Source organism: Lissotriton helveticus, chromosome 6 (genome assembly GCF_964261635.1).
Source record: "Lissotriton helveticus chromosome 6, aLisHel1.1, whole genome shotgun sequence".
Classification (NCBI taxonomy): Eukaryota; Metazoa; Chordata; class Amphibia; order Caudata; family Salamandridae; genus Lissotriton; species Lissotriton helveticus.
Genome location: NC_136067.1, coordinates 923,247,029 through 923,274,097, shown reverse-complemented (window position 1 = coordinate 923,274,097; position 27,069 = coordinate 923,247,029). Strand labels below are relative to the sequence as shown.

General features: G+C 44.2%; 1 protein-coding gene across 1 annotated transcript in view; it reads left to right on the top strand.

The window, feature by feature from the left end:
• The window catches only part of HDAC2 (histone deacetylase 2), a 149,625-nt gene that overhangs the window by 72,928 nt on the left and 49,628 nt on the right, over positions 1-27,069 (top strand). Inside the window, exons 6-8 of the mRNA XM_078648570.1 lie at positions 19,800-19,941; positions 22,081-22,173; positions 22,252-22,360. Coding sequence (XP_078504696.1) covers positions 19,800-19,941; positions 22,081-22,173; positions 22,252-22,360 — 344 coding nt within the window. The remainder of the gene's footprint in view (positions 1-19,799; positions 19,942-22,080; positions 22,174-22,251; positions 22,361-27,069) is intronic.

Sequence of the window (27,069 nt, the reverse complement as noted above, 5' to 3'; positions counted from 1 at the left end):
CGAGGTCGAGGTCTCGATTGGAGTCGGCGTCGCAGTCGGCTTCGGGACATGCTTCGAGTTCCTCGAAGAAAAAACATAAGAGGAAGAAGCATAGCTCGAGGCACCAATCCGGCAGGGAGTCGGATTCGAAGAAGATGTCTTCATCTCATAAGCATCATAAGGACTTTATGTCTCCCTCGCCATCTCGTGAGCCTGAAGGTGAAGCCTCGCCTTTTCAGTTTCGAGCGCCATCTCCGGATCCGTGACCGGATCCGTGTCTGTCTTCTGCGCATGAGGAAGAAGACGTTGAAGAACCTCAGGCTTCGGCGACTCCGGTGCTTCATCGAGAGGAACAGGAGGGTCAAGAAGAACCAATTTCAGTGCAGCCTCCTACGGATCAGCCAGTGGGTTTGTACCCTCCGTTTCCTGGTCCTGGACAGGACCCCTCGCATTTCCTTAATGCTATTTATGGCGTGTATGCGAGAGCAATGTATCCCACTGGTGCACCGGCTGGTCCCATGTGTCCATTGTCGTACAACTTGGGTGTCCCTCAAGCTTACGCTCCGGCGCCTTTTATGCCGTTCATGGCGACGCCATATCCACCTTGGCTTGGTTCGGCGCAGCCGAGGTCATCGACTCTGCACAGCTTCGCCGGCTCGGGAGCGACCTCTGGATCGGATTCGAGATTTGACGCCGGTTCCAGCTTCCCATTCTCCGGCTGTTCCAGTTCCTCACTCGACGTCGGCCCCGACTCCGTCGTAGTCGCTACCGGATCCGACGACTTCGGTTCGGTTGGATTGGTCGAGGCGTAGAGCACAGCGTCTCTTTGAAGAGAAGTGATATGAGGATCCTGAGGTGGAGGAAGGTGAACTTCAGGATCAGGAAGAAGATTATTTTGAGGAGCTGCATAGTGCAAGTGGTTTGGAATTTTCACCTGAATGGGGGTTGCCTGCAGTTTCTGATGCACCCTCTAAGGATGTGGCTCCATACCATGTTGTGATTAAAAAGGCTGCAGAATTGCTGAACTTAACTTTGCCTTCTGTGGAGTTTAAATCAAACATCCTTACTGAGGTTCTATATTCTCCTTCTTCTGTTGTTGAGCCGACACTCCTGTTCACTGAGGCTCTCACTGAGCAGATATTGGAAGTCTGGAAAAAGCCTTTGACTGCTCCTGCGGTGTCTAGAACAGTGGCGAGACGCTATAGGGTGACACCTAGTGACCCTGAGTTCTTAACTTCTCATCCTTCACCAGAAAGTCTGGTTGTTCAGGTGGCTTGCTCAAAGAGGACGACAGGTGCATTTCCCCAAGTTCCAGGGGATAAGGACTCTAAAAAGTTGGATCAGAATGCTAAGAAGGTATTCTCGTCAAGTAGCATGGCCCTAAAATAGACAAATGCTACTTGTCTGCTGGGCAGATATGTACATGCTTTGATGGACACGGTTAAGCAGTTATCATCTAAGCTTCCGGAGGAGGATAGGAAGAACTTCAACGAGGTAGTGTCTGACACGCAGGCTGCGGCTCGCCAGGTGATTCAGAGTGGCATGGACACGGCGGACTCTGTGGCTAGAATAATGGGATCTTCAGTCGCCACTAGAAGGGCCGCTTGGTTAAAATCGTCCGAATTTTCATCTGATGTCCAGGCTGCTCTGATGGATTTGTCTTTTGATGGCACTGGCCTTTTTGGGAAGAAGGCTGACTCTGCCCTAGAAAGGTTCAAAGATAGCAGGGCGACTGCAAGGTCTTTGGGCTTACAGACTAGAGGCTCTACCACCAGGAAATTCATAGGTTTTGGAAGGTCTACTTTTCGTACCTATAAGCAGAGCCAACAGCAGCAGCAAAGGCAGAGTCCTTTGTACAAGTCCTATAGAGGTGGACAAAGGGGTCGTGCCCGTGGTCGTCAAGCCTCGTCCTCCTCCACTTCCTCCTCTAGTACCCACCCCCCACGTACAACAGCAAAGCAGCCCTAGATCCACCATTCTGGATCATGCGGGTCCTGTAGGGGGTCGGCTTACCTATTTCCTACGAGATTGAGAACCCAAAGATCTGATGTAACCGATTCCCAATCTCGTAGAGAATGGGTATGCTCTTCCCTTTCGGGAATTTCCCTTGAATTACCCTCCTTGCCAAGGTTATTGTTCAGAGGACCATCTGCTTCTCTTGCAGGAAGAAGTTCTGGCTCTTTTCAGAAAGGGTGCGATAGAGGTGGTTCCGGAGCAGGAGAGGGGTCAGGGATGCTACTCCCGGTATTTCCTGATCCCCAAGAAGGATGGCAGGCTTCGTCCAATCCTGGACCTCAGGGTTTTTAACTTCTTTCTCAAACAGGAGAAGTTCAAGATCCTCACTCTTGCGCAGGTTCTTCAGGCGCTGTTGGAAGAAGACTGGATGGTGTTGATTGACTTGCAGGATGCCTATTTTCATATTCCGATCCTGAAGTCGCACAGGAAGTATCTCCGTTTTATGGTGGGTTCGCAACACTACCAGTTTGCGGTCCTTCCGTTTGGACTTAATACTGCGCCTCGAGTCTTCACCAAGGTGATGGCAGTGGTGGCTGCGCATCTCAGAAGGTCGGGGATTCCAGTGTTCCCCTATCTGGACGACTGGCTGATCAAAGCAGAGTCGCCGGAGAAGGTGCTTCATCATCTGCAAGAGACAACTCAGTTGTTGCACAGGTTGGGTTTTTCGATCAATGTACCCAAGTCTCACCTGGCGCCCTCCCAGCGCAACCTGTTCATAGGTACGGTACTGAACACAACTGTGTGTCGTGCATTCCCTCCGCCTCAAAGGATTCGCGACATACAGGAAATTATACCTTTGTTTCACCATGGAGCGGTCGTTCCAGTCCTGAAGGTCCTTCATCTGCTCGGTCTTATGGCTTCTTGCATTCTGTTGGTCAACCATGCACGCTGGCACATAAGGGCACTCCAGTGGTGTCTCCGCAGGCAGTGGTATCAGCACAATGGGGATCTCAGGGAGTCAGTGAGGATCTCCAGAGAAACTGCGGCGGATCTGTCTTGGTGGGGCGTGGAAGGCAATCTGTCTTAAGGAAAGCCTTTTCAACTGCCTCCATCGGTGGCCACAGTGATCACGGATGCATCCATTCTAGGGTGGGGTGCTCATCTGGGGGATCTGGAGGTCAAGGGTCTTTGGTCTTCAGAGGAAAGGTTGCTTCACATCAACCTTCTGGAATTGCAGGCCATACGTTTGGCACTCAAGGCCTTCCTCCCTTCCCTTCGCGGTCGGTTGGTTCAAGTCCTGACGGACAACACCACCGCAATATGGTATGTCAACAAGCAGGGAGGAGTAGGGTCACGGTGTCTCTGCAGAGAGGCTCTGAGTCTCTGGTCCTGGGTTCAGGATCATCAGATTTTTCTAATGGCAAATCTGGCCGTGGTTCTGAACGTACGTGCAGACAATCTCAGTCGGCAGTTCTCGGCCGACCACGAGTGGAGGCTTCACCCAGAGGTGGTTCGTCACGTCTTCCGGACATGGGGAACTCCTCAGGTGGACCTGTTTGCCACTCACGAGAATGCTCACTGCCCGTCATTCTGCAGCCTTCAGTTTCCGATGCAAGGAGCACTGGGGGACTCGTTTCAGTGAGTTGGGACTCGCAGCTCCTTTACGTGTTTCCTCCCATACCCTTGATTCCTCGGTTTCTGAGGAAGATTCGCCAAGACCGGGCCCAAGTTAAATTGATCGCCCCGGATTGGCCCAGAAGGGTATGGTATACAGATCTTCTCCACCTCTCCCCGTGCTCGCCGCTCCGTCTCCCTCACAGGGCAGATCTCCTCTCCCAAATGGAGGGGCAGGTTCTACACCCCCACCTCCAGATCTTACACCTTTACGCCTGGAGATTGAATGGGGCAACCTGAGTTCCTTTTCTCTCCCGCACGATGTGGTGGATGTCATCTTGTCAGCCAGGCGTGACTCCACCAAGTCCATTTATTCTTATAGATGGTCGAAATTTGTTGTTTGGTGCGGGGAGAAGTCCGTTGACCCTTTAAGAGCTCGTTTGTCCGATATACTACAATTTGCACTTTCTTTGGCCCAGCAAGGTTTTGCGGTGGCAACTATCAAAGGTTATTTGTCAGCCTTATCGGCTTTCCTTTGTTTACCAGACCAGCCCTCTTTATTTAAATCAACTATTGTTTCACGTTTTATTAAGGGCCTTACCAATACATTTCCTCCTACACCTTTTATTGTACCTCAATGGGACTCGAACCTTGTTCTAACGTTCTTGATGGGTTCGCCTTTTGAACCCTTACACTCATGTCCCTTGAGACTTTTGTCTTTTAAGACTATTTTTCTGGTGGCAATTACCTCGGCAAGGAGGGTAAGTGAGCTTCAAGCTCTTAGCTCAAAGCCCCCATTCTTGACCATTCATGCTGATAGAATGGTTCTCAGGACCAGGGCTGCTTTTCTGCCTAAGGTGGTAACTCCTTTCCATCTAGGACAGTCCATTACCCTCCCTACCTTTTATCCTCCCCCTCACCCTTCCAAGGAGGAGGAGAGGCTTCATCGCTTGGACCCTAAAAGGGCGGTGAGTTTCTACCTGGACAGGACAAAGGAGTTCAGGTTGGATGACCAGCTGTTCGTTTGATTTGCTGGCTGCAGGAAAGGTAGATCGGTGCACAAGCGCACTCTTTCAAGATGGATAATATTATGCATCAAGATCTGCTACTCCCTGGCGGGTAAGGACCCTCCTGAGGGTATAAGAGCTCACTCTACTAGAGCAAAGTCTGCTACTTCTGCTTTATCTAGAGGTGTACCTGTTGAGGATATTTGCAGAGCCGCGACTTGGTCCTCCCTCCACACTTTCGCAAAGCATTACTGCTTGGATACCGAGGTGAGGAGGGATGGCCACTTTGCGCGTTCTGTCCTCCAGGATTTTCTGGTATAGGAAGGTGGACACCCTCCTCCGGGAGTGGGAACTGCTGTGGGACTCTATTCACAAGGTGAGGAATCCACTGGCAGATGTATCTATCAGAAGAACAAGTTACTTACCTTCGGTAACGCTTTTTCTGGTAGATACAGTATCTGCCTGTGGATTCCTCACTGACCCACCCACCTCCCCGTTGTCCACTTTGCTATACCTGAGTTTATGTACTTTTATGTATATTTATATTTCTATTTGTATATATATTGGGTTTTTCATACCTTTGCTACGCACTATGTGTGCAGTTTTGAATTGTATGTACTATGTACATTGTATATTTGGTGTCATTGGTCCGTCCGGGTGCCCCGAAGGCACGGAAAAAATGGCGGAACTGATGTCATCACGCCGACGTAGGCCTAATAAGGGGTCGGTGACGTCAGCTGGAGTGGCGCTCGATGCCGTGCTCCTGTGACGTCGTCCACGCCGGCGTGCTACAAAAGAGTTTTCCGAACGTTGCTGCTGAAGCAGGGGGATATTAACAAGGTGAGGAATGCACAGGCAGCTACTGTATCTACCAGAAAAAGCATTACCGAAGGTAAGTAACTTGTTCTTTCCAAAAACAAAATGGGTTATAGCTCCGGCTGAGTGCAAGACTCCTATTTTTAATAAAAAAGCAGTGGGCTCACTTTGTAATGGTGAAAGAATTTATAAATTGTGTGTTTCTTTAAAAGTGCAAAAGTTAGAAGGAAGGCCCTCTTTTACCTGATAGAGGAAGCAAATAAAAATAGTCAAATGGAATCGATGTGAAGATTCAATTGGCATAGCAAAATGTAATCTGCAAAACAAATGCTTTTTAAAGATTTCGGCAAGAAGCAAATTTAAATATGGCGTTGCTCTGATTTGGGGGTGCACAAGTGATATGGGTGCAAGAGGTGTTTCCTTATGTGTTTGGAGAATTAGAGGGACTACTAAACCTTGTATGTGTGGGTGGGTCCTTTTAATTGGCTTACTACCTCTAGTGGCTTCCACTTATCCTTTCTACCTCCTTTTGAAAATGAGAATTCTGAGCATATCCATCCTTGAAAGAACAATGCATCACCTCTCCAATTCTGATACTGATCTTTGGTTGACTAGATCCCATTGAAACCACTGGATTGATCCAAAGATTTTTTAAATATATCCAGAGAGGGGCATGATGCAAACATATGAATTGTATCTGCTTGCGTGGATTGGCATCTCGGACAGATGCCCCCATTATTTTCCCCCCACTGCGCTATTTTATGAGGAGTGTAATAAAGTTCAAACATAGTCTTGTATTGTTGAGATTGTAAATTTGCCACTCTTAAGACCGAGTTTGAAAGTTTTAATGACTTCTCTGCCTCATTTCCTGTTAAACCTAGTTTAACTCTCCACTTCTCATACATTCTATCACAATCATCCTTTTTATATTTACAAATTTCTTCGTATAATTGCGAGATGGAGGATCCCCCTTCATCCCTTACACATTCCAGCAATTCGATTCTTTGAAAATTCATGTCTCCTCCCTGTTTCTTTAGCAGAACTGACCTCACTTGTAGGTACTTAAAGAAGTCTCTACGCCCTAAGTTATATAAGCGTTGTGCCTGCTCAAAAGAGATCAGACCGGTAGCCCCTATAAGGTCCCCGATAGCTTTAACCCCTAGTGCGTCCCAGCCCCTCATAACTGGGTCGTGAAATACCCCCGGCAATGATGGGTTCCCGTACAGAGGGGTATAATAATTCTTTGGAACAATTCTTCGCTGATTCTCTGGGGATACATTTAACTTTGACAGATGAAGTTATGATCTTGGGAGTAGTGAGGGCGGGTGTAGATGTTCTTCACCATGAGTTTTTGTATTTAGCTATGACCCTCAGCAGACTATGCATAGCCACACTCTGGAAAGATCCTAACCCCCAACATTACAGCAATGGATCTCCCGTGTGCTGGCCATATATATCTTAGAAATGGCCCTATATGAAAAAAGAGGGAGGGAAAAAAAAGAGGCCGGACGGAGGATATGGGCCCCAATAATTCAATGGAAAAGGAGGCTGGGAGAGATTTAAGATGAAATGGGGTGAAAGTCAGATGCAATTAAGATTATATAATAATTTTATTTTTTTTATTTTTTTTATTTTTAAGAACCTTTATTGTTATAGTACGGAGATACAAACATGGGCCTACAACCAGTCCGGCCGGCCGCTATTCAAATCGATCAAAAAGTAATGTAGTATAAAAACATACAGCGGTCCGGAGTTCAAAGGCTGAGGAGGATCCAGGATATATCATTTAATTGAAGTACCATGCGATAATAAGGAGCTGAGACGGTTCATTTTGTAATAACGAAAAATAAAATGAAAATCAATGACGCATAATCACACACACCCCTAATACAGCTATCGAAAGCAAAAGATTTTACGCCATTGATGTACATAAATGAAAAGGACGGGGGAGGGGGTATACGAGTCAGGAGAGATGCAATAACACTAAGCAATCATGGCGAACTAGCCCCACCCCTCAAAGCGAAACACAAACAGGGGAGACATGGAAGACGACAACATCGAAAGAGGAAAAGGGCAAAGGGCCATAGAAACAAAGAGAGAACAAAATAACAAACCCATCCCCCAACCCTCAACCCTGCACCCCTGCAAAAGGCTATGGCCTACCCCCCCAGCAGCGTGCCTGTCGCCCTAAATAAGAGGCCCGAAATACAGAGAAGAAAAAGAGAAAAAGAAGAGAAAAAATACAGGAGAAGGGCCATCGATCTGGTTGTCCGGCCCCTCCCACCTCCGCGTGCAAAAATCGTATAAACAGTAATAGTAGAAGAAGTACAGATAGCAGCAATCACGTATAACGCAAGCAATGACATCCCCGCTAAGCGCCCCTCAAATCACCATCAAGCAGCCATGAGTGAATTCACCCCTGGCCTCGTTTGTCAATAGCACCAACGTTGAACCATCCCTCAAACGGGATTCAAAGTAGCACAAAGGGTCCGATTTACACCGGGAGGGTCAGGCAGTGTCGCCGCTCCATAAGATCCCAGCCACCGAAATTTCGCCCATGATGCAATGCGGAAGTCAGATCGGAACAATGTCAACACCGCCAACAGTCTCGAGTCCGAACACAGTCCCGCCAGACACGGAAAGGGAAACACACGATGCGGGAAGCGCCAGAACCCCAACGGGGCCGCCCAAGCCGTGTATCAATGCTGTTCCTCCACTTGCCGATCAGAGAAAGACCCCGGTGAGACAGTCACATGCGCCACAGGGGCATCCACAGTAAGCTCATGAACCAAATCTATCCACGTCTCTAAGAATGGAGACTCATCTGGGGAACACGTTGATGAAGCAGAGGCAGACACATCGGCGCCTCCTTGAGAGCGATCCGCATCGTCACAAGATAGCGGGACAACAATGGCGGCCATCCTTTGTCCCAAATCTCGGGCCTCCCTGATCAGGGCTGTCTGCAGGGTTGTTAGTGCAGCCAATATTTGTTTGGGCATGGGCGGTTTCTCACATAGCCAGACCCCGGGATTCTCCTGTGCACCAGTGTCTCTGCCCGGGTGAGGGGTGCACGGGATAGTAGCATCCGTCATTTCAGCCGTCACGTTCTCTTTCCCCTCCACCGCACCTCAGGAGCGGGTCCGACCCCCGGAGTCAGCAGGATCCACAGCGGGATCTCAATAGTTAGGGCAGGCAGCAGAAAGGAGAGGCACCAAAAGGCTAAACAAGCTCCCTGCTGCCCGGGAGTCACCCACCGGCTCCCAGGGAGGGCTGTTAGCATAACCGGGCATCACACCGAAGGGGAACTGGGCATCATGGACTCTCTCCGTCCCAGCTATGGCGCACCTCCCGCAGGGCAACCCACTATTGGGAGTGGGTTGGTATCATCTCTTCCGGCTCGCAACTCTCAGGTTCTCTCCGACCGGCTTCCCATCGCAACCAGAGGCCGCTGGTGTTGCAATCACGGCCGGACACCCTCCGCACTCGAGATCCTGGCCTCAACACCTCGAAGGCCGCCAAAGAGACGGGGACAGTTCTGCGGGTCTACTGCGTGGTGGAGCCTCAAAAGCAGATGGTAAGTGATTGCTTTCCTTCACCTACTTTAAATAAGCAAATACTACTCAGGTTTATCGCCAGGATATATGTGCGGGGCGGGAGGGCTCACGGAGCCAAGCGGTTATGCAGCCATCCCGATCGCCAACTTGGCTCCTCCAGCCTATATAATAATTCTTAATGACTGTTTTCTATTGTTTTTCGAGATCAATTTTTCTCACTTTTCCAACTGACTCCTCCCAGTCTAAAGCTCTTTGTGTTTTTGGAAAAAATGCTTTATTTGTTTTAAACTTGACGATAATGTCTTCTGAATTGTAAGATTGTTTTTTTGTTTCTGTTTTCTCTGGCAACGTATTATAGATTTGTAATTCTGATGTTGAAAATAAAATTTAAAAAAAGGGGGGGGGAGTAAAAAAACAAACCACTGGATTGAACTGACACAATTGAAGGATCCACTAAAATGGATCGAACCTTGCTACTGTTGCAAAGCTTTGAGATAATACACCACAAGCTAGGTTGTCTCCAAAATTGATAGTTTGATAAAGAATACTGTGGATGTTTTCCCTTTGTTCTCTTCCATTAGAGAGACAAATTTTTGCACCACCTTCCCCATCAACTCTCAACCCATCTTTTCTCGCAATGGGAAACCTTGGAAACCACTTTGGTTCTTTGCAAGGTAACCCTGAATACCTCTTGTTCAACTGGACAGGTTATAGAGCGAAACCAACTTCAGATGCTGGATTTAGGAAATTACTGCTGATCGTGCTGAGAGAGGGTTATCTTCAAGGAGACAAAGCAGGTCCTACTTACTAGCTAACTGTGATAGGCAGCCATTAAGCCACATTACTCCTGCACCACTTCCAACTTGAGTGTCAAAATTAAGTACCAAAGCTCATGTGTCTCCTTTGTTGCAGGCATCCCCGTAGACACTGCACACTTATCCCTAGAAATAATTTAACATATTTTATTCAGCAGCCTCTCATGCTTTAAGCATGCCCTTCGTCAGCTTTTAAGAACATGACAAAAAATAATGGCTGTGTGAAAACTGTTATATTTTAAAGAATGATGCTACCTACCTAAATATTTAGAAATTATTATACGCTAGAAGACAGATTTCCTTCTCTCCAAGTATCTGTAATGGAGTTCTATTCCTATCTATTTGTATAAATGTCATCTGTCTGACATTGGGCTTATAAAACACATGACTATTTGTGTGCCCTATCTAATGTGGTTATAAAATGCCACTTTGACTGGTCTTTATACCCTTTCCTTCAATCTTGCCAATTTGCTTTTTTTTTCTTCTGATCAGTGTTCTTTTACAGAATTGTTGAGTTCAACACTACCTCTGAGCTGAACTATGCTCCCTGGGAAGGCCCTTGATTCTGTCAATGAGGCCCTTTCAAATTTGAGCTGTAGAATAGGTGGTCGTGAGACAAGATATTACTGAGATTTAAAATGCATTTCTAGATACATTTTATTTTGGTTGCACGAATCTAGCAGTATAAACACTCTTTATAGGTTTCTTTAGTTAGTCCGTAAACATCATCCTATTTGCCAGTTTGGGGAATTCTCCATTGAGGTTAGTGTTACAATTAGCCTTGTTGGTATATTCCGTCCACCCCCATTCCCTGCCCCTGTTGGACTCTTCCATCCTGAAGCTCCCTGTGGAATGTTGGTGTGTTCTCCAGTGAGGAGAGTGGATGGTCATTAAACAGTTATCTTCTATTCCTCTGCGTCCTGTCAATTGTTTGGAATTCTAACACTGGCGACGGAACTGCGCAGGGGGCAGTATTGGCCATCTCACCTTTGAGTGCTCTCTCCACACGTGAAGAAGGTCGTATAGCAATTATCACGTACCTGGACTTCCTGTGTTTTGCCAGAAGGAGCGAGTGCAGTTTAGATCGTGTGAGGCATATTGTTGTTCATGCCTTTGAACCGGGTAAGGCTTGCAGTACAGCCTGAGAGCAAGAGCTACTGTTATAAGGACGTAAGAAATGGCTTTCGGATGATAACCAACAAACTAGTAATACAGTGAATGAGAGAAGGAAGCCTGTCCCTGTGGTGTGTGCATCGCGTGACGTGCCGTGAGGAAGAAACAACCTTTTTATGCACCGCTAGCCCCACACATACCTGCTCTGTTGCGGGAGTATCGTGGTGTGTGAATATATGAAGGAGTGCCGTCTGTTACGTGGATCTGCAGTGGGGTGTCAGCGAGCAATTTCCTGGTGCTACGATTAAGTTTCCTGTCAGGTGCAGACGGCAAGTGACCTGGGTTGGCGCCTGCGCTCAATCTCCTCAGCGAGCGATTTCCTGTGCTCGACAAGATTTCCTGTCAGGTGGAGACGGGAAGTGTCTCGGGTTGGCGCCTGCGTCCAATCTCATTGTCAGCCGGCAAGAAGCTGATCGCCGGGTTTGTCGAGTGGTTTCCGGATGAAATTTTTTTTTTACGTGCGCATCAGGAGCTAAGGGCCGCTTATTTTCCCTCACTCGCCTCAGAGGATCAGCTGTATCCGGTGTTTTTCTATTCCGGCCGGCGCACCAGAAGCAAAGGAGCGGCATCTCCAGTTAGTTTGAGGTTCCGTATAGTGAACTTTATCTAAAGTCTTACAAGCGGAGTCGGGTGAGAAGGAATACAAGTAAGAAACTGGTGAAACGGGAAGCCATTGACAGACCGTTTATGCTACGCGGATTTGAGTGGTCCCACACCTATAACCACAGTAACTTTAAGTGTGCAGCGTTTTTTTTTTTGCATCATTATAGTAAAACTGGGTGCTGCTGGAAAATGTTCATGTACTAGAGAAGCCATACCAGTTAAAGCTGTGTAGTACTGTAATTATAAGGGTTATTCTGTCCTTCCTGGTTATCTGTTTCAGTGTCACCTTTTCTCTTTTTCCTTTCAAAATGGCAGCAGCAAGCATGAATCAAACCCCACCCTTCCTTAATGATATAGGGGAACCCGAGATTAGCTGCAAAGAATGGGTGAAACTTTTTGAGTCGTATCTTATAGCCATAGGTGGGCAGAGGTTTAATTCAGTAAGAAAACAACATATTTTATTGCATAATTTGGGTGTACAAGGGCGTAAGGTGTATGAATCCCTACCTGTGCCAGAGCAGGATGGAAATGCTGTTGGAGAGGTTGATGTGTATGTGCAGGCCATGGAGAAATTAGAAAAGCATTTTGGGGATAGAATCAATGTGGTTCTAGAGCGCCACAAATTTTTTAAAAGGTGTCAAGGAAAACAGGAGTCAGTACAAAATTATATTGCAGTGTTGTGGGGACAAACACAGTTATGTGAGTTTGGTGACCTCACAGACTCTTTAATAAGAGATCAATTGGTGAGGTGCACGAATAATCCGCGCATCCAGGAGAAACTGTTGGCAAAAAATCCAGGGCTCAGGGAAGCTATTGAAATAGCCAAATCAGTAGAACACACAGCAAAGTGCGTAAAAGAAATGAAGCCTGATGGGGAGGTAGTGGCTACTGTTGATAATGGAGAAGACAGGAATGATGTGTATAAGATGAAGTTTAAGGAGAATGCCAACACCAAGATAGATTACAGAGAGAAGGGTCCCAAGTGTTACCGGTGTGGTAGCAACAACCATTTTGCCACCTATTTCCAATGCCCAGCCAGGTATGTCACTTGTAAGAAATGCAATAGGAGAGGGCATTTTGCCAGGGTGTGTCGGGATGGAGATTTACACACCAGAGACCAAGAAAAGAATACAGAAAGGGCCACTAGTAGAGAAGTGAAATGCATTGAACAAAAAGTGAAAAAAATTATTTTGCAAGTAAAAGATAGCGACACTGTGAATTCTATTTATCCAAAATGCGATGTATTAATTAATGATGATCAAATTGAAATGTTTGCAGATTCCTGTTCTCCGTTCACTTTAATAAACAAGGATGATTATGTGTCCACGGGCAAGAATAAGATTAGCGAGCTGAAAACCCCAGATATTGCCCCCTCAGGATACAACAAGGGTAATATTCCTCTTTTGGGCATGAAGGATGTGCAGCTACAATTCAAGGATAGGAAAACCTATGGGACTGTATATGTAGTGAAGTCAGGTTCTAATCTTTTAGGATGGGTACATCAAAAGGAGTTGGGAATCATACTGGACCCTAATAGTGCTGAACAAGTTTTACTCACAGAGAAGTTTCCGGGGGGGAAAAGATTTGTGATGAATTCAAACAGCTGTTCAAAGAGGAACTGGGATGTCTGCACAATTTTCAGCATAGAATTAAATTAAAGCATAATGCTAAACCTGTGGTGCACAGCCTGCGCACTGTACCTTTTAAACTGAAAGAGCCTCTAGAAAATGAGCTGCGCAAGTTATGTGACTTGGATATAATTCAACCCATAGACTGTTCCGAGTGGTTGGCTCCGATAGTTCTTGCGGCCAAATCCAATGGAGAAGGCATCCGCCTCTGTGTGGACTTGCGCAATCTAAATGACTGTATTTGGGTAGAAAGGCATCCCTTGCCAGTAATAAATGAAATGCTAAGCACCATGGGCCCTGCAAGGTACTTCAGCGTAATAGATCTATCCATGGCGTACCACCAGATCGAATTACATCCAGATTCGAGGCCACTCACGGCGTTTATCACGCCTTTCGGAGCATTCATGTTCAAAAGGATGCCGTTTGGCCTTGCATCGGCTGCTGCAATTTTCCAAAGAGCTATGCAGAAGATCCTGGAAGGTGTGGAACACACTATGTGCTTCCAAGATGATATATTGGTCTATGGAAAAAATTCAGAAGAACACGATGGAGTTTTGAGGCAGGTCTTTCAAAGACTCACTGACGCCGGCCTAACAGTGAAGAAGGAAAAGTGTAAAATAAAAGTACAACAAGTCGAATACTTGGGCCATTCGATCTCGGAAGAAGGATTTAGGCCAAAGAGCAGTTTGATCCAAGCAGTAAAGGAAGCTCCCAACCCAAGAAACAAGGATGAGCTCAAGTCCTTTTTGGGACTCATGGAATACATGTCAAAGTATGTGGATAATTTTGCCGCTAAGTGTGAACCCATGAGAGAGATGTTAAAGAAAAACAAGCAGTTCGTGTGGAACGAGGAGCAGGAGGCCGTTGCTAATGCCTTGAAGGAAAATTCAATCAACTCCCCAGCCCTCGGGACATTTGATGCTACTAAGAAAACCATTCTTGCAACTGATGCCTCAAACTATGGGCTGGGTGCTACTCTAGTTCAGAAAAACGGTAGTGAAGAAAAGATTATTGCCTATGCGTCCAGGAGCCTCTCTCCACCAGAAAAGAACTATTCGGTAATCGAACGAGAAGCCTTGGCGTGTTTTTGGGCAGTCAGGCATTTTACGTTTTTTCTATGGGGTTTGAGGTTCACAATACGGACAGATCACAAGCCCCTCACATATATTTTCTCGGTGAAAGGCCTGGAGAATTGCACCCCACGCATCAGCAGATGGATTCTAGGGTTGGAACATTTCAATTTCAAGATTGAACATGTGCCGGGCAAGGAAAATACCATTGCAGATTTCCTTTCTAGATCTCCCTTACCAGAGGAAGGTGTACCTGAGGAAGCTCTGGACAGTCCTATAATGATGATGGATTTTCCTGCCATCACGGAAAAGGGAAGACGAATGAAGAAGGACAATGAGCTCAGTGTCCTAAAAGAGCATGTCAAGAATGGATGGCCAAACAAGAAGAAAGATGTTGGAGCAGAAGTGGAAAAATGTTGGGAAGTCTGAGATGAATTAAGTATCATTGGAGGAAAAGTTTATCGCAATAAAAGAGTGATACCTCCCAAAGAATTACGAAAGAGAGTCATTGACTTGGCGCATGAAGGCCACCTTGGACGCAGTGCTACTAAGGCAAGAATAAGAACTAATTTCTGGTTCCCTAAAATGGATGACATGACGGAAGAGGTAGTAAAAGAATGTGGAGCATGTGAAAAAAGTGATAAATCTAAAGTGATACACAAGTCTCCGTTGTCTCCAGTAAGTGTTCCGACCAAGCCATGGAGCAAGTTGGCAATGGACATCATTGGACCAATGCAGAATCAGGCTGTGAAGAAAAGATTCTTGTTGGTTCTGATCGATTTATACTTCACACTGGATCAAACAAACATTTGTGCACAGCATCACTACCAAATCGGTGATTCAATTCCTAAAAGAGGTGTTCAGTGAGGAAGGCATCCCTTCCACACTAATAACTGACAATGGAGTACAATTCACCTCTGAGGAGATGCAGGATTTTCTGAAGATTTCAGGCATAAGGCATGAAACCACAGCTCTTTATTGTCCGAAAGCAAATGGCCTGGTGGAGAGAGCAAATAGGGTCATTAAGGAAAATATCCAGCTAGCTGCCATCAATGGACATGACGTTGAAAACTCTTTGAGGGAATGTCTGTGGGCTTATCACACATCACCCAATAGAGTAACTGGGGTCTCCCCTTCCGTGTCTTTATGTGGGAGGGAACCATGCACCAAGTTTAATCCCGGTTGGTTAAATGGGGGTGAAGTCAGGGAAGTAGATTGGGAGGAGGCAGGAGAGAAGGTCAGACAACATCAAACCAAATACAAACAATGGTATGATCAAAAACATGGAGCGAAGTTCCGAAAGTGGGAGGTGGGAGACATGGCGCAAGCCAGAAGGAACACCAAGTTAGGGACTGCCCTCAGCAAGTTTCACTCTCCTTGTAAGATTGTTAAAGTGTTGAAAAATGTGGTACAGTTCGAAAATGGTCAATGGTGGAGTTTTGACAACATTGTAAATGTGCAATCATAACGTGTTTTGCTGGGTACCTTTGTGTCCTCCGCTGTTGCGTCCAACCTACCACCAGCCTCTCTCATTCCTTCTTACGAGTGTCCTCATTATAAGGAAGGGAGATGTGTTACAATTAGCCTTGTTGGTATATTCCGTCCACCCCCATTCCCTGCCCCTGTTGGACTCTTCCATCCCGAAGCTCCCTGTGGAATGTTGGTGTGTTCTCCAGTGAGGAGAGTGGATGGTCATTAAACAGTTATCTTCTATTCCTCTGCGTCCTGTCAATTGTTTGGAGTTCTAACAGTTAGTTTCCAAAGCATCATAGTTATGGGTAATATTCTGCATCAGAGAAGGGAATGGCAGGGGATTTGTTGGCGGTTATTGATGCACATTTCACAAGAAGTAACAATGGTATTATAGTTTCCAAAAACATGTTCCTAGTGGGGAAGATCAAATGGTTGCTCATATGAACGTTTGCACGTGACTGGATCACTTCTTGTGTAGGTGCTACAACCAATGCTTTAACTGAAGGAAGCCCAATAACCAACAGCTCTAGAAGCAGAAAATTGGCATTTGCACAAGTCCTAAATACTAAGGGAGAAGCACAGTGCAGGGCTCAGATAATCATAAGAATGTTACTAGACCCGCAGGTCTAGTAACTTGAGTAATATACTCGACCTAACTGTAATGTACTTGACCACTGACTTGGTCTCAAATTGTGTGATCCTTGACAAATGTTTTGTCTTTTGGAGCCGCCTTTTTCTTCTTTATCACATAATAGAGCATTTTCAAATATGCAAGTTCACTATTGCTGCTGTACAAAATAAAGTATTCATTTAGTAAACGTTTACTCTGTGTATAATAAAAATCGAGCCCACGTATAGGGTACACATGATCCCTGGCTTGCCTCTTGGGTTACTAATAGCATTGTCATCTGGGCAGGAATATTTCACAGTTCATGTATAAAAACTCACTTTTCATAAATATTGTATTAAAGCATGATGTGGTCGTGCACTGTTATTTTCAGATAGCACATTTCGCATTGAAATGGCCAAAAAAATTTCCCACTAACATGCAGTTTTACTGATGAAACTATATAGTGTATAAACAATGTTTGGAAATTGGGTTTCAGCAAAAATATTTAAAATGTGCATATCACTAAGTAGAGTGTTACGATTTGTTTTGATCCTAGTGAAATATATTTGAAATATTTAAACAGTTCACTTATTAGGTATTTCAGTGTTTTAGAAAAAAAGCCAGAAATCTTACAGCCTTTAATTTCACATGCTTTGAACAGCGCAATTGTCACACAGTTCACTTTACAAAATCCTCTTAACTTCAGTCACAGAAAGAAACGTAAATGTAGAAAGACAAAGCAACTTTTGACTTCTGTTTCTGAAAGCTGACCAAATGCGACAAGATAACAAAATTTAAAGGCATCTTTATCGCTCATTCACTTTGTGAGGAAGTAGAACACCTGTTGATGGGCGAGTAGACCCTAAAAATAGCTCGTCCTGATTAAATCTGGCTCCCCATAGCAAGTGGGTGAATAGATTTTCTCGAGCCCTAAAGTGGCTATACTTGCCCGGGTAACCTGAAGCTGAACATAAACCCATGCTTCACCACTTCCCAGACCTTTTTAGGTCGCAGCCTACCAGACCGCACAGCTGTCTGGTTTGCTGAATACATCTTTGGGGCTTTCAGAAAGTTGAACTAGGAAGGCATCCTGCCCGTTGATCACCATTGGCTTGGTGGTTTGTAACTCGCATTTTCTGGCTTTCTATTTGCTGTCTTTGTTTGCTTCAGGCTCTCCAGGTTCCGTTTGTCCCTCCCATTGCCTAAATCATATTTACTGTATTCTTCCACTAACTCCCTTTCTGTAAACTGGCCTTTATTTCTTTTTCTTATCTTGTCATGTTTGCTGTGTTTTCAAACACTGAGGTCAAATATCAGGTGCTGTCTTCTGATGGCGCGTATTTACTTTGCTTTCTCTGACTTTAAAGTGAGAGGATTTATGTGACAGTCTTGCTGGATAAAAAACTCTATATTACCCCCAGGATCCAGCAATGGTTTCTTATTTCTGCAGTGTGTTGGAAACAAATACTTTAAAATGATTCAAACAAATCATTACACTATGTGATGCAATTTCCACACATTTCTATTTGTGCGCTATATAGTTTTATTTGTTAAACTGTATGTCTGTGCAAATGTAATGGTCATTTTAATTGGAAATGTGTCTGTAATGGCAGTGCACTACCATACCATGCATAACCTGTGTTACGCCACTCCACTCTAACCTGCACCACGCCACACCACTGCACTCTACACTGCACCACTCCATGCCACTGCACTCTGCTCCACTCCACTCAATGCCACTGCACGACACGTCATGCTATGCCTCTACTCTATACCACTTTACTGTATGCCAGTGCACTGCAGTCTAGGCCACACAAATCTACTCTACACAGCTCCACTCTAAGCCACTATACTCGACAATAATCTGCAACACTGCACTCTACGCCGCCTCACTCTATTCTAGTACAACCTATGCCAGTGCACTTTACTCTTCAACACTCAATTCTATGCCCGTGCACTCTATGCCAATTCACTGTACGCCACTTTAATCTACTCCTCACCACTGCACTCTACTCTGCGCCACTCTACTCTGCTCCACTCCACTCTGCGCCACTCCACTCTGCGCCTTAAGTGGACTAGATTAGACCTCTTTTCACATTTGCTTGGATTGTGTTCCTTGTTGACTCTGATCAACTGGCTTTGATTGACTGTGTGATACATTGAGATACACAGGAGGCTCACAAGTGTTCTCCAGGCTAACTACCAAAGGACGAAGTGCCTGAATTCTTTTTAATTTGTGAGTGTTTATGAACTTTGCAGATTTAAATCACTGTAGTAATTCCAAGACTGTCGTGCAATTGTGTTTTAATTCCAATTGCTAACAGTTGGGCATTAAATCAACTCCGAAGAAGGTGTATTGGTTCAAATTTAGAGTGGTACATCTTGTGTCCTCATGGATAGTTTGCCCATTGTAAGAAGGATCGGGTCTACAAAACTATTTTTTGTAGTTTTATATAGGGAAAACTCGACCTCAAGGTATCGTAGCTCTTTACATGAGCACCAGTTGCATTATAGACTGACGCATTCATTTGTAGGTGAGGGGAGATTAAGTGATTTGCCCACAAGATGTTGGAGGCTCCTGCCAGACTGGAACCTGTTTCCCCAGTTTCAGAGTTGACTGCTCTAGCTGTTAATCCGCACCACCCTCTCTCCACATTCAGTATATGACTGTAACATTTTCTTTTCCAGTGCATTCTCATTTGGTTGAGTTCCAAATGGCAAGTGAGATGTTTTCTTTCTCTACAGGATGATGCTCCTGTTTGGCAGTATGTAACCAAATTATCAAATTCTGCTAAAAGGAGATCATCCACCCGAAAACATGTTAGCATGGCTAAGGTACACATTGAAACGTTCGAGGTCACACTATCTTTTTTTAAACTTAATGAAATTCTTGAAGGCTAAGGATTTAAGCCACAATTTTGTATGGTGTCCACAAAAAAAGCAATTAAAGAGTGAGTTCTGTAGTCCTATTCATACAATCAAGAACGGTTAAATTGTAGTATTTTACTTTTCTCTAACGAATAAATAAACCTGCCAGTATGGACAAAATACTTGATTTATGAGTGCAAATAGCAGAAATGTGGCCCGTTTAGGGGTTTAGTGTCTACAAAGAGTAAATACCCACAATATACATGTGTGAGTGAAAAACCTGTCCTCTGTGGAGAAAACATAAATGTGTTCTATTGCGTATTCTTCCGTCATTTACTTATTGTCGAATTTCCACATGGTGCAAATCTGGGTGATTACACTTTTTGCAAATCTGAGTGCTACTGAAAATTTAGGGCTATCATAGAGTTTCAGGAATATTCCTCAGATTCATTGCGAGTAAATATCCGATATCTACTCCAGCCTTTGAAGAACCCTAGAGGAGGAGCTATCCTACTGAGCTTTGTGATTCAAGCCCTAAATCTGTTTCTCCAGTTTTGCATCTTAAAGCTTTTAGGTTATATAAACCAATTTTGTGTAAAAATAGCAGACTTGCATACCACTTTGCAATTTCAGGTATCACCAGCGAGTACTGTACATAGACATTGATATTCATCATGGGGATGGTGTCGAAGAAGCCTTTTATACAACAGATCGCGTTATGACTGTATCATTCCACAAGTACGGCGAATACTTTCCAGGAACTGGAGACTTGCGGGTGAGATTGCATTTGTTTCAGTTTTTTCCTGTTTGTATTGAGTGGTGTGTAACCAAATGTTTCTTGTGCATAGAAACCCGTTACGAAATTTAAAGTGCTTCTACTTCTTATTTAAGAGTTGACTGAAATCTTGAACAGACATTTTTGGAAAATTTTCAAGTGTGAAGACCTTCTACTGTTTCCCCTTTGCTTTCATAAAAGCTAACCTGATACCTTGAGCCAAGTTTTCGGCTATGCTTACTGTGAAATGTAACTTTAAAAATAGTTTTTGGAGATTGTTGCAATGATCACCAAAGGAGCACCTTAATAAAACATTACTCACTAATATATATATAAAGTTTCTAAGCCAATGCATAATTTTTGTCAGTGGACATCTGCCCCAATGGATGGCAACATGCCTCTTTGCCAATAACAAGGCTATATCCGTGTAGCTGCAGTCTGACTTGGGGGCATTATAGACCTAACCCAAAAGCACTATGAGAGTTTCTGGGACTTTCCTTTTATCAATCATAAGTGATAGGTCAGACAATAACTATGCCCAAAAGACTCGTGAACAGCTCCACGCCAGGTGTATGGATTGGAGCAAGCACAGCAACTACAGTCTGCTTCAGTTGTTTTAAACTAGCCAGGGTGTAATACACTCTATGAAGAAATATAAAATATATTGCATGATGTCGACTATTTATGGATACCGGTCTCATCTTTGCACTACAAAACTGCCACTTTTCATATGATAGCTGTGTATTTTGATTCTCCTATCCATTTCTAACACCAAACCTGGTTTCTTTTTAAGCGATATTCTTTGTTTTGGATACTAGTTACTTAGGACTAGTGGCAACAATAAGGTATGGCAGTTGAGAGCTCTGTGGGCTCTAGCTGGAAGGCCTCACATTTGTTTCTACTTGTTAAGAGTGGTGGGAGGGAAAAATGCATGCACTGAAATGAGTGTGCCATTACTGAATAGTTTCTCCATGTGGTGATGCCTTTGTTTCCGAGCTGCTGAACTGCTTTAGGTTCCATAGTACAAGGAAATGCTGGATTGTTGCTCGGTGACATGCAAGGGAAATATAATTGGGGCGCTCAAGTGTATTTGGCTAGGAATTCCCAAGGGTGTGTTATGCAAGGAACTGGGTTGATGTCCTTTGGGGTTTCTAGATGTTGTCTGGTTAAGGATTGTCTTTAGGGGTGTTGGGTCCGCTATGTCCACCCCCACCACCATATGTTGCATAACAGGGATTGAATGACACCAATAGTATGCGAACTGAGCTTGTGCATAGTTATTACATAGAATAGGGCATGGAATTCAAGCCTCGTCAGTAGAAACACATTTTGCCAATTTCTGCTATTAAAATGAATGATGCAGTGCACGTACAGGAAGAAAATCTAATTTGCGCAGATTTGTATCCTGCTCTGCGGGAACTATTCCACCAGCTGAGATTACATTGTCCTTCACTTATTTGTATCTTCCTGTTATTCTGGTGGAAAACATTTATATTGATGATCAGTGAAAGAAGTACCGTCCATTTTGGTCATTTTAATAATTACCATTCTTACAGTCCCCATTAAAAACAAATGAGATGGTGCTCTGGAGAACATTATCTATATTTCTAGGTATGTGATGGGAAAGTTACCTTAGGCTTGTACACCACTGGCGATATCTCAGGGCATTACTCCAAAGTTTTTAGGTCAGCTGTGCCAGCATACGTAAAGGACTATACGTTTTTGTGCTTCTGGTCTAAAAATAATCTGGCCCAAATTGCTTGACCAGACCATGCTGCACTTTAGAATTTGTAACACGCGATTATTGCTCATTATCTGAGAGGTGACAAGTGAATCTCTAGGGACAGTGATGATAATATCCAGATTTGCATGTAACATGCCTTTTTAGCTAGCAATCTAATCTGAAAGCCATTTCTGATTTCTTTCTTTCTTGCCTAGTAGACGCCTTTGTAGCAAGTTGTGCTCACATACTTGTAGTGATATGTTGCACAAACTATCTCTTATAAAATATGTATGTGTTGTGTATTTCATAGTGGTTTCGAGTTTCTTTTTGGTGTATTTGGCAGAGGTAGTGAGTTTCTTTGATGTGAAATGTAATTTTCTTTTTCTGATGCTTCTTTTTAAATGTTGTCTTTACAGGACATTGGTGCTGGAAAGGGCAAATATTATGCAGTGAATTTTCCAATGAGGGATGGCATTGATGATGAGTCTTACGGGCAGATTTTCAAGCCAGTGAGTAATGCATCTCCCCAAAAATATTTTCGGACTTGCTTTTTATAAATATTAACGCGTGATCATTTTTCATTAAAGATTATTTCCAAAGTGATGGAGATGTACCAGCCCAGTGCTGTGGTTTTGCAGTGTGGAGCCGACTCGCTGTCTGGGGACCGTCTAGGATGTTTTAATCTTACTGTTAAAGGTAAAGTCACAGAAATAAAATGTGCCATATTTCAGCAGTTTAAAAAATGACTGATTTAATAACTTCATGCATTTTTATTATACAATTTTTTGTAAATAGCTTCTCACATACAGCAATGAAAAATATTTATCCCCAGCATATGCAGGATTATTGCTGTGAAGTACAAGATCATATCTGGAACATTTACACTTTTTTGCTGTGTTTCTCATTTTTCTGCATAATGGCAGCTTTTTTTTTTTTAAATGCAGACATTCGCTGTTAAATACATTGTTAAGCAGCACGTCTATTCATTGAATAGCAGGATTTCCAACAAAGTGGATCTGGATTCCTTTCAACGATTATACCAACTTTCATTGATACAAAGTTGGCATCCAATGTGTTAAATTAAATGTAGTTTAAGGAATAAGAGTTGGGCTTAAAGGGTGATGTATTTACTCCATAGTGGTCCAGTCATTATCTCCTACTATAGGGTTCCTCTGGAAATTTAGGAATTACATTTAGAACCAGTGTTTTATTCACCAAATTCCAGAATTTAGTGCACTTGTGGACTTCTTATCCATTGCAAACTTCTTTTTGCACAGGGATTCAAACTTACTGCTTAATAAGAGTAGTGGAATTACTATGTTGCAAATATGCCTCGTTTTAGTATAATATATCAACATTGGATGATCTCTTTCTCCCCATACTGCTCAACAACCAAACTTCTCAGATCAGAAGACACCCGGATAATTCCAACCACAATAAGTGTTACAGAAAAAGAAGGTGCACTCTAAGAAAAATCAGTTTCCGGAGTTGCTTTTTTGTATAAATTCTTCTTTATTTTGAATTTCTTTCAAACATCAAAGGCACAGCCAACGCGTTTCGTTCCACTCTTTGCCTTTTGGAACTTCGTCAGGGCAATAGACAATAAACTTGAGACTTCAAAGCAGTGAAATTCGGACTGCCACATAGTTCCACATATTACGCTGTGTAGGCCGGACGTGCGTTCTCATAAATAAGGATAGCGTGTATCAGCCTGTGGTTCCTGGGGTGATCTTGTGTTTCACACAGGAAGATTGAGAACCCGTTTACAAATAGTGCCAGCCTCTATTCGTTTTACAAACGTCGATGTTCCCCGAAATAAAGTCACAGACCAAGTGCTTGTGAGCAGTACCGGAAATTTGATGTACAACGTGCCGAACCCGTTTTCAAATAGTGCCAGCTTGTATTCGTTTTTCAAACTTCGAGGTTCCCCGAAATAAAGTCACATACCAAGTGCTTGTGAGCAGTACCAGAATTTTCAGTACAACGTGCCGAACCTGTGATAGGGTGTCGGCTCTCAGACCCTCGGCGTGTGCGGCGTTCAGACTTGGTCTGTGACTTTATTTCGGGGAACCTCGAAGTTTGAAAAACGAATACAAGCTGGCACTATTTGAAAACGGGTTCGGCACGTTGTACATCAAATTTCCGGTACTGCTCACAAGCACTTGGTCTGTGACTTTATTTCGGGGAACATCGACGTTTGTAAAACGAATAGAGGCTGGCACTATTTGTAAACGGGTTCTCAATCTTCCTGTGTGAAACACAAGATCACCCCAGGAACCACAGGCTGATACACGCTATCCTTATTTATGAGAACGCACGTCCGGCCTACACAGCGTAATATGTGGAACTATGTGGCAGTCCGAATTTCACTGCTTTGAAGTCTCAAGTTTATTGTCTATTGCCCTGACGAAGTTCCAAAAGGCAAAGAGTGGAACGAAACGCGTTGGCTGTGCCTTTGATGTTTGAAAGAAATTCAAAATAAAGAAGAATTTATACAAAAAAGCAACTCCGGACACTGATTTTTCTTAGAGTGCACCTTCTTTTTCTGTTTCAATATTCTTGTAAATTACGCATCCTACGGCAGCGGATGTTAGAAGTGTTTGCACCACCATTAATTGGGAAACAAATGAATCGTTGTGCATGACCAGGTCTGCTGCTTTGGTCCTTTTGTCTAACAATAAGTGTTACCTCTCCAACCTTTCTAGGGAATTTTCCTCATGTCGTAACCTTAAAAGGACAATTGGATCTTAGTCTAATCCTAATGATTTTTTACTGTTTCCAATTTCGTCCACATTTGAGTAAGAGAAGTCTTACAATATCGCCATCTGTTTGCCTCATACCGTTCCACAAACTGCTCTGATACCTTCCCCTCTTTAACAGGTCTAGTTACTTACATTAGCTGTTTAAAATACCTTATGCCATCAGCTCTTTAAGAAAACGGTACAATAACAAGTACTGAGAAAATGGACTCTGGGTCAGCCCCCTTTAGCTTTCATGTGCTTTTCTTCCAAGTTTGTCAAGGTCTTGATGAACTTTCAACATTTGGCCTTCTACGTTTGATGGATGGTAGCATTGTTCCATTTATAATCCCATTACATTTTTGGTTGTAGGACATCAAGTAGTCCGTCATTTAGACTGAAGATATGTCATTACGTGTAACATGAAATTGAGAACCATGTTCTTTGATTAATCCAACTTGCTGACACCATATTTAAATTCATCATTTATAACTTATTTGTTCATTGAGTTTGTGCTTTTTGAATGTCTTGGCCTATCATAGTGAGACAGTGCTATTTTGAAATTGCTCACCCATTGTTGGAAATGGCCCTTTTTGCAGGGTTATCCCCAAACATTTTGCAACTTCCTCCTATTTTTTCCTGACCTGTTTGTTGGCTATAGGACTCTGGGCACTTTACCACTGCTGATCAGTGCTAAAGTGCATATACTCTCTATGTAAATTGTTATTGTGATTGGTTATCCATGATTGGCATATTTGTTTTACCAGTAGGTCCCTAGTAAAGTGCACTGAGTGTGCCAGAGCTGCTAAATCAAATGCTACTAGTGGGCCTGCAGCACTGGTTGTGCCACCCACATGCGTAGCCCTGAAAAGATGTCTCAGGCCTGCTACTGCGGTGCCTGTGCGCAGTTTAACTGCCATGTCGACTTGGCAAGTGCACCCACTTACCAGGCCCTAACTATCCCTTTTGCACCCCTATGCTAGGCACAAGGTACCCTCCTGGGCAGGGTGCGGTGTATGTGAAAGGTAGGGTATATACTGGTGTGTGTAACATGCCCAATAGTGAAATACTGCCAATTTCGTTTTTCACTATTATACGGCGATCTTGTCACGTAGGACAGAATGGGGACTGCTTTGTAACATTTTACAAGCAAATATTCCCATAGGATAGAAAAATGGAGATAGAAAAATTGGTTTTGGTGTCCCTGAACTCAGGATTTAATAACACATATTTTAGTAAAGATGATTTTTAAATTGTGTGTTTGGAAATACCACTTTTAGAAAGTGGCTGTTTTCTTATTCAACCACCTTGTGTGCCTCTGCCTGTTTGTGGATTAACTGCCTGGCCTTGGAGTGCCAGGGGCTGGGGAAGTGCAGTGGCTCCAGGAGTCTGGATGAGTCTGCACTAGGCTGAATAGGCCTGATCTACATTTGGAGTGGTGGGAGGAGTAGCACCGGTGCCTGAAAAGGGCTGTGCCTGCCTTCCACAATGCTGGCTTAGCCCTCCTGTGGTGTGTCTGGAGCAAATGCTCACACTTAATGTTGTGTGCTTGCAGAGTGCCCCCCAGAACTGGTTGTCACTGGGCTCAAAACCCCTTGCACAAAGAGAACAAAGACATTTTGGTGTATCAGACCTAAAACCCCGGACTTTAGCTCATTCCTGGAATTCAAAAGGAACCTTTGCCAAGGAGAAGAGCTGGAGATACTGAGGAGAAGTACTGCCCTTGCTGTGTGTCTGGGGATTGGTATGCAGTTGTTGTTTCTGCCAAGGAAAGGAGAAGGACTTTGCTGTGTGCTGTGTCCCCTGCTTGAAGGAGATCTCCATGGGCCTGAAGTGAGCTGGCTCCTGTTCAGAAGTCTCAGGGACACAAAGACTTCATCCCCAGCTCCCCTGAACTCTGCTGTTCAGAGTTCTGACCAGTATGGAGGTGCCTGTGCCAGTTTTGGGCCTCTGAAGGTTGTTGCTACTGTTTGGGACCTGAAAGAAGGAAGAAATGTGAAGAAATGCTAAAATCAACACAGCGGGGGATCGCGGCTGAAGAGGATCGACGCAGCGTTGCTCGACGCCTCCTCATCGATCGCCTCCGCATCCCAGATTTCCTTGCATCGTACCTGTGCGGCACGCTTTCCTGGCGCATCACTTGCAAACCAGAACCGTCACGAAGAATTGACGCATCACTCCTCATACAGACCGGATTCGACGCTATTCGTCCTCTGCATGTCGCAGAACTGTGCATCGCCTCCCCAAGGTCTCAGGACTGTGGCATCTATTTGTTTTGCGACGCTGATGCTGTTTGGCTTTGGAACTTTGACGCATCTAGACGTACTTTGGTGAAAAGTCACGCATCTATAGATTTCTACTGTCCAAGTTCTTGAAACCTTTTGAAAGTCATATTTTTAACTGTATATTTTGGATTTTTTTGTGTTCGTCTTGTTTAGATAAAGAAACTATCTTTTTCTAAACTGTTGTGGTGTCCATTTGTGGTGTTTTCACTGTGTTACTGTGAGTGTTTGTACAAATACTGAACACATTGCCTTTGGGATAAGCCTGTCTGCTCGTGCCAAGCTACCAAGAGACCGAGCAGGGGTTATCTAAAGTGTGTATCCCCTTACCCTGACTAGAAGCTAGGGTCCCTATTTGGACAAAGGTACTTACCTCTGCCAACTA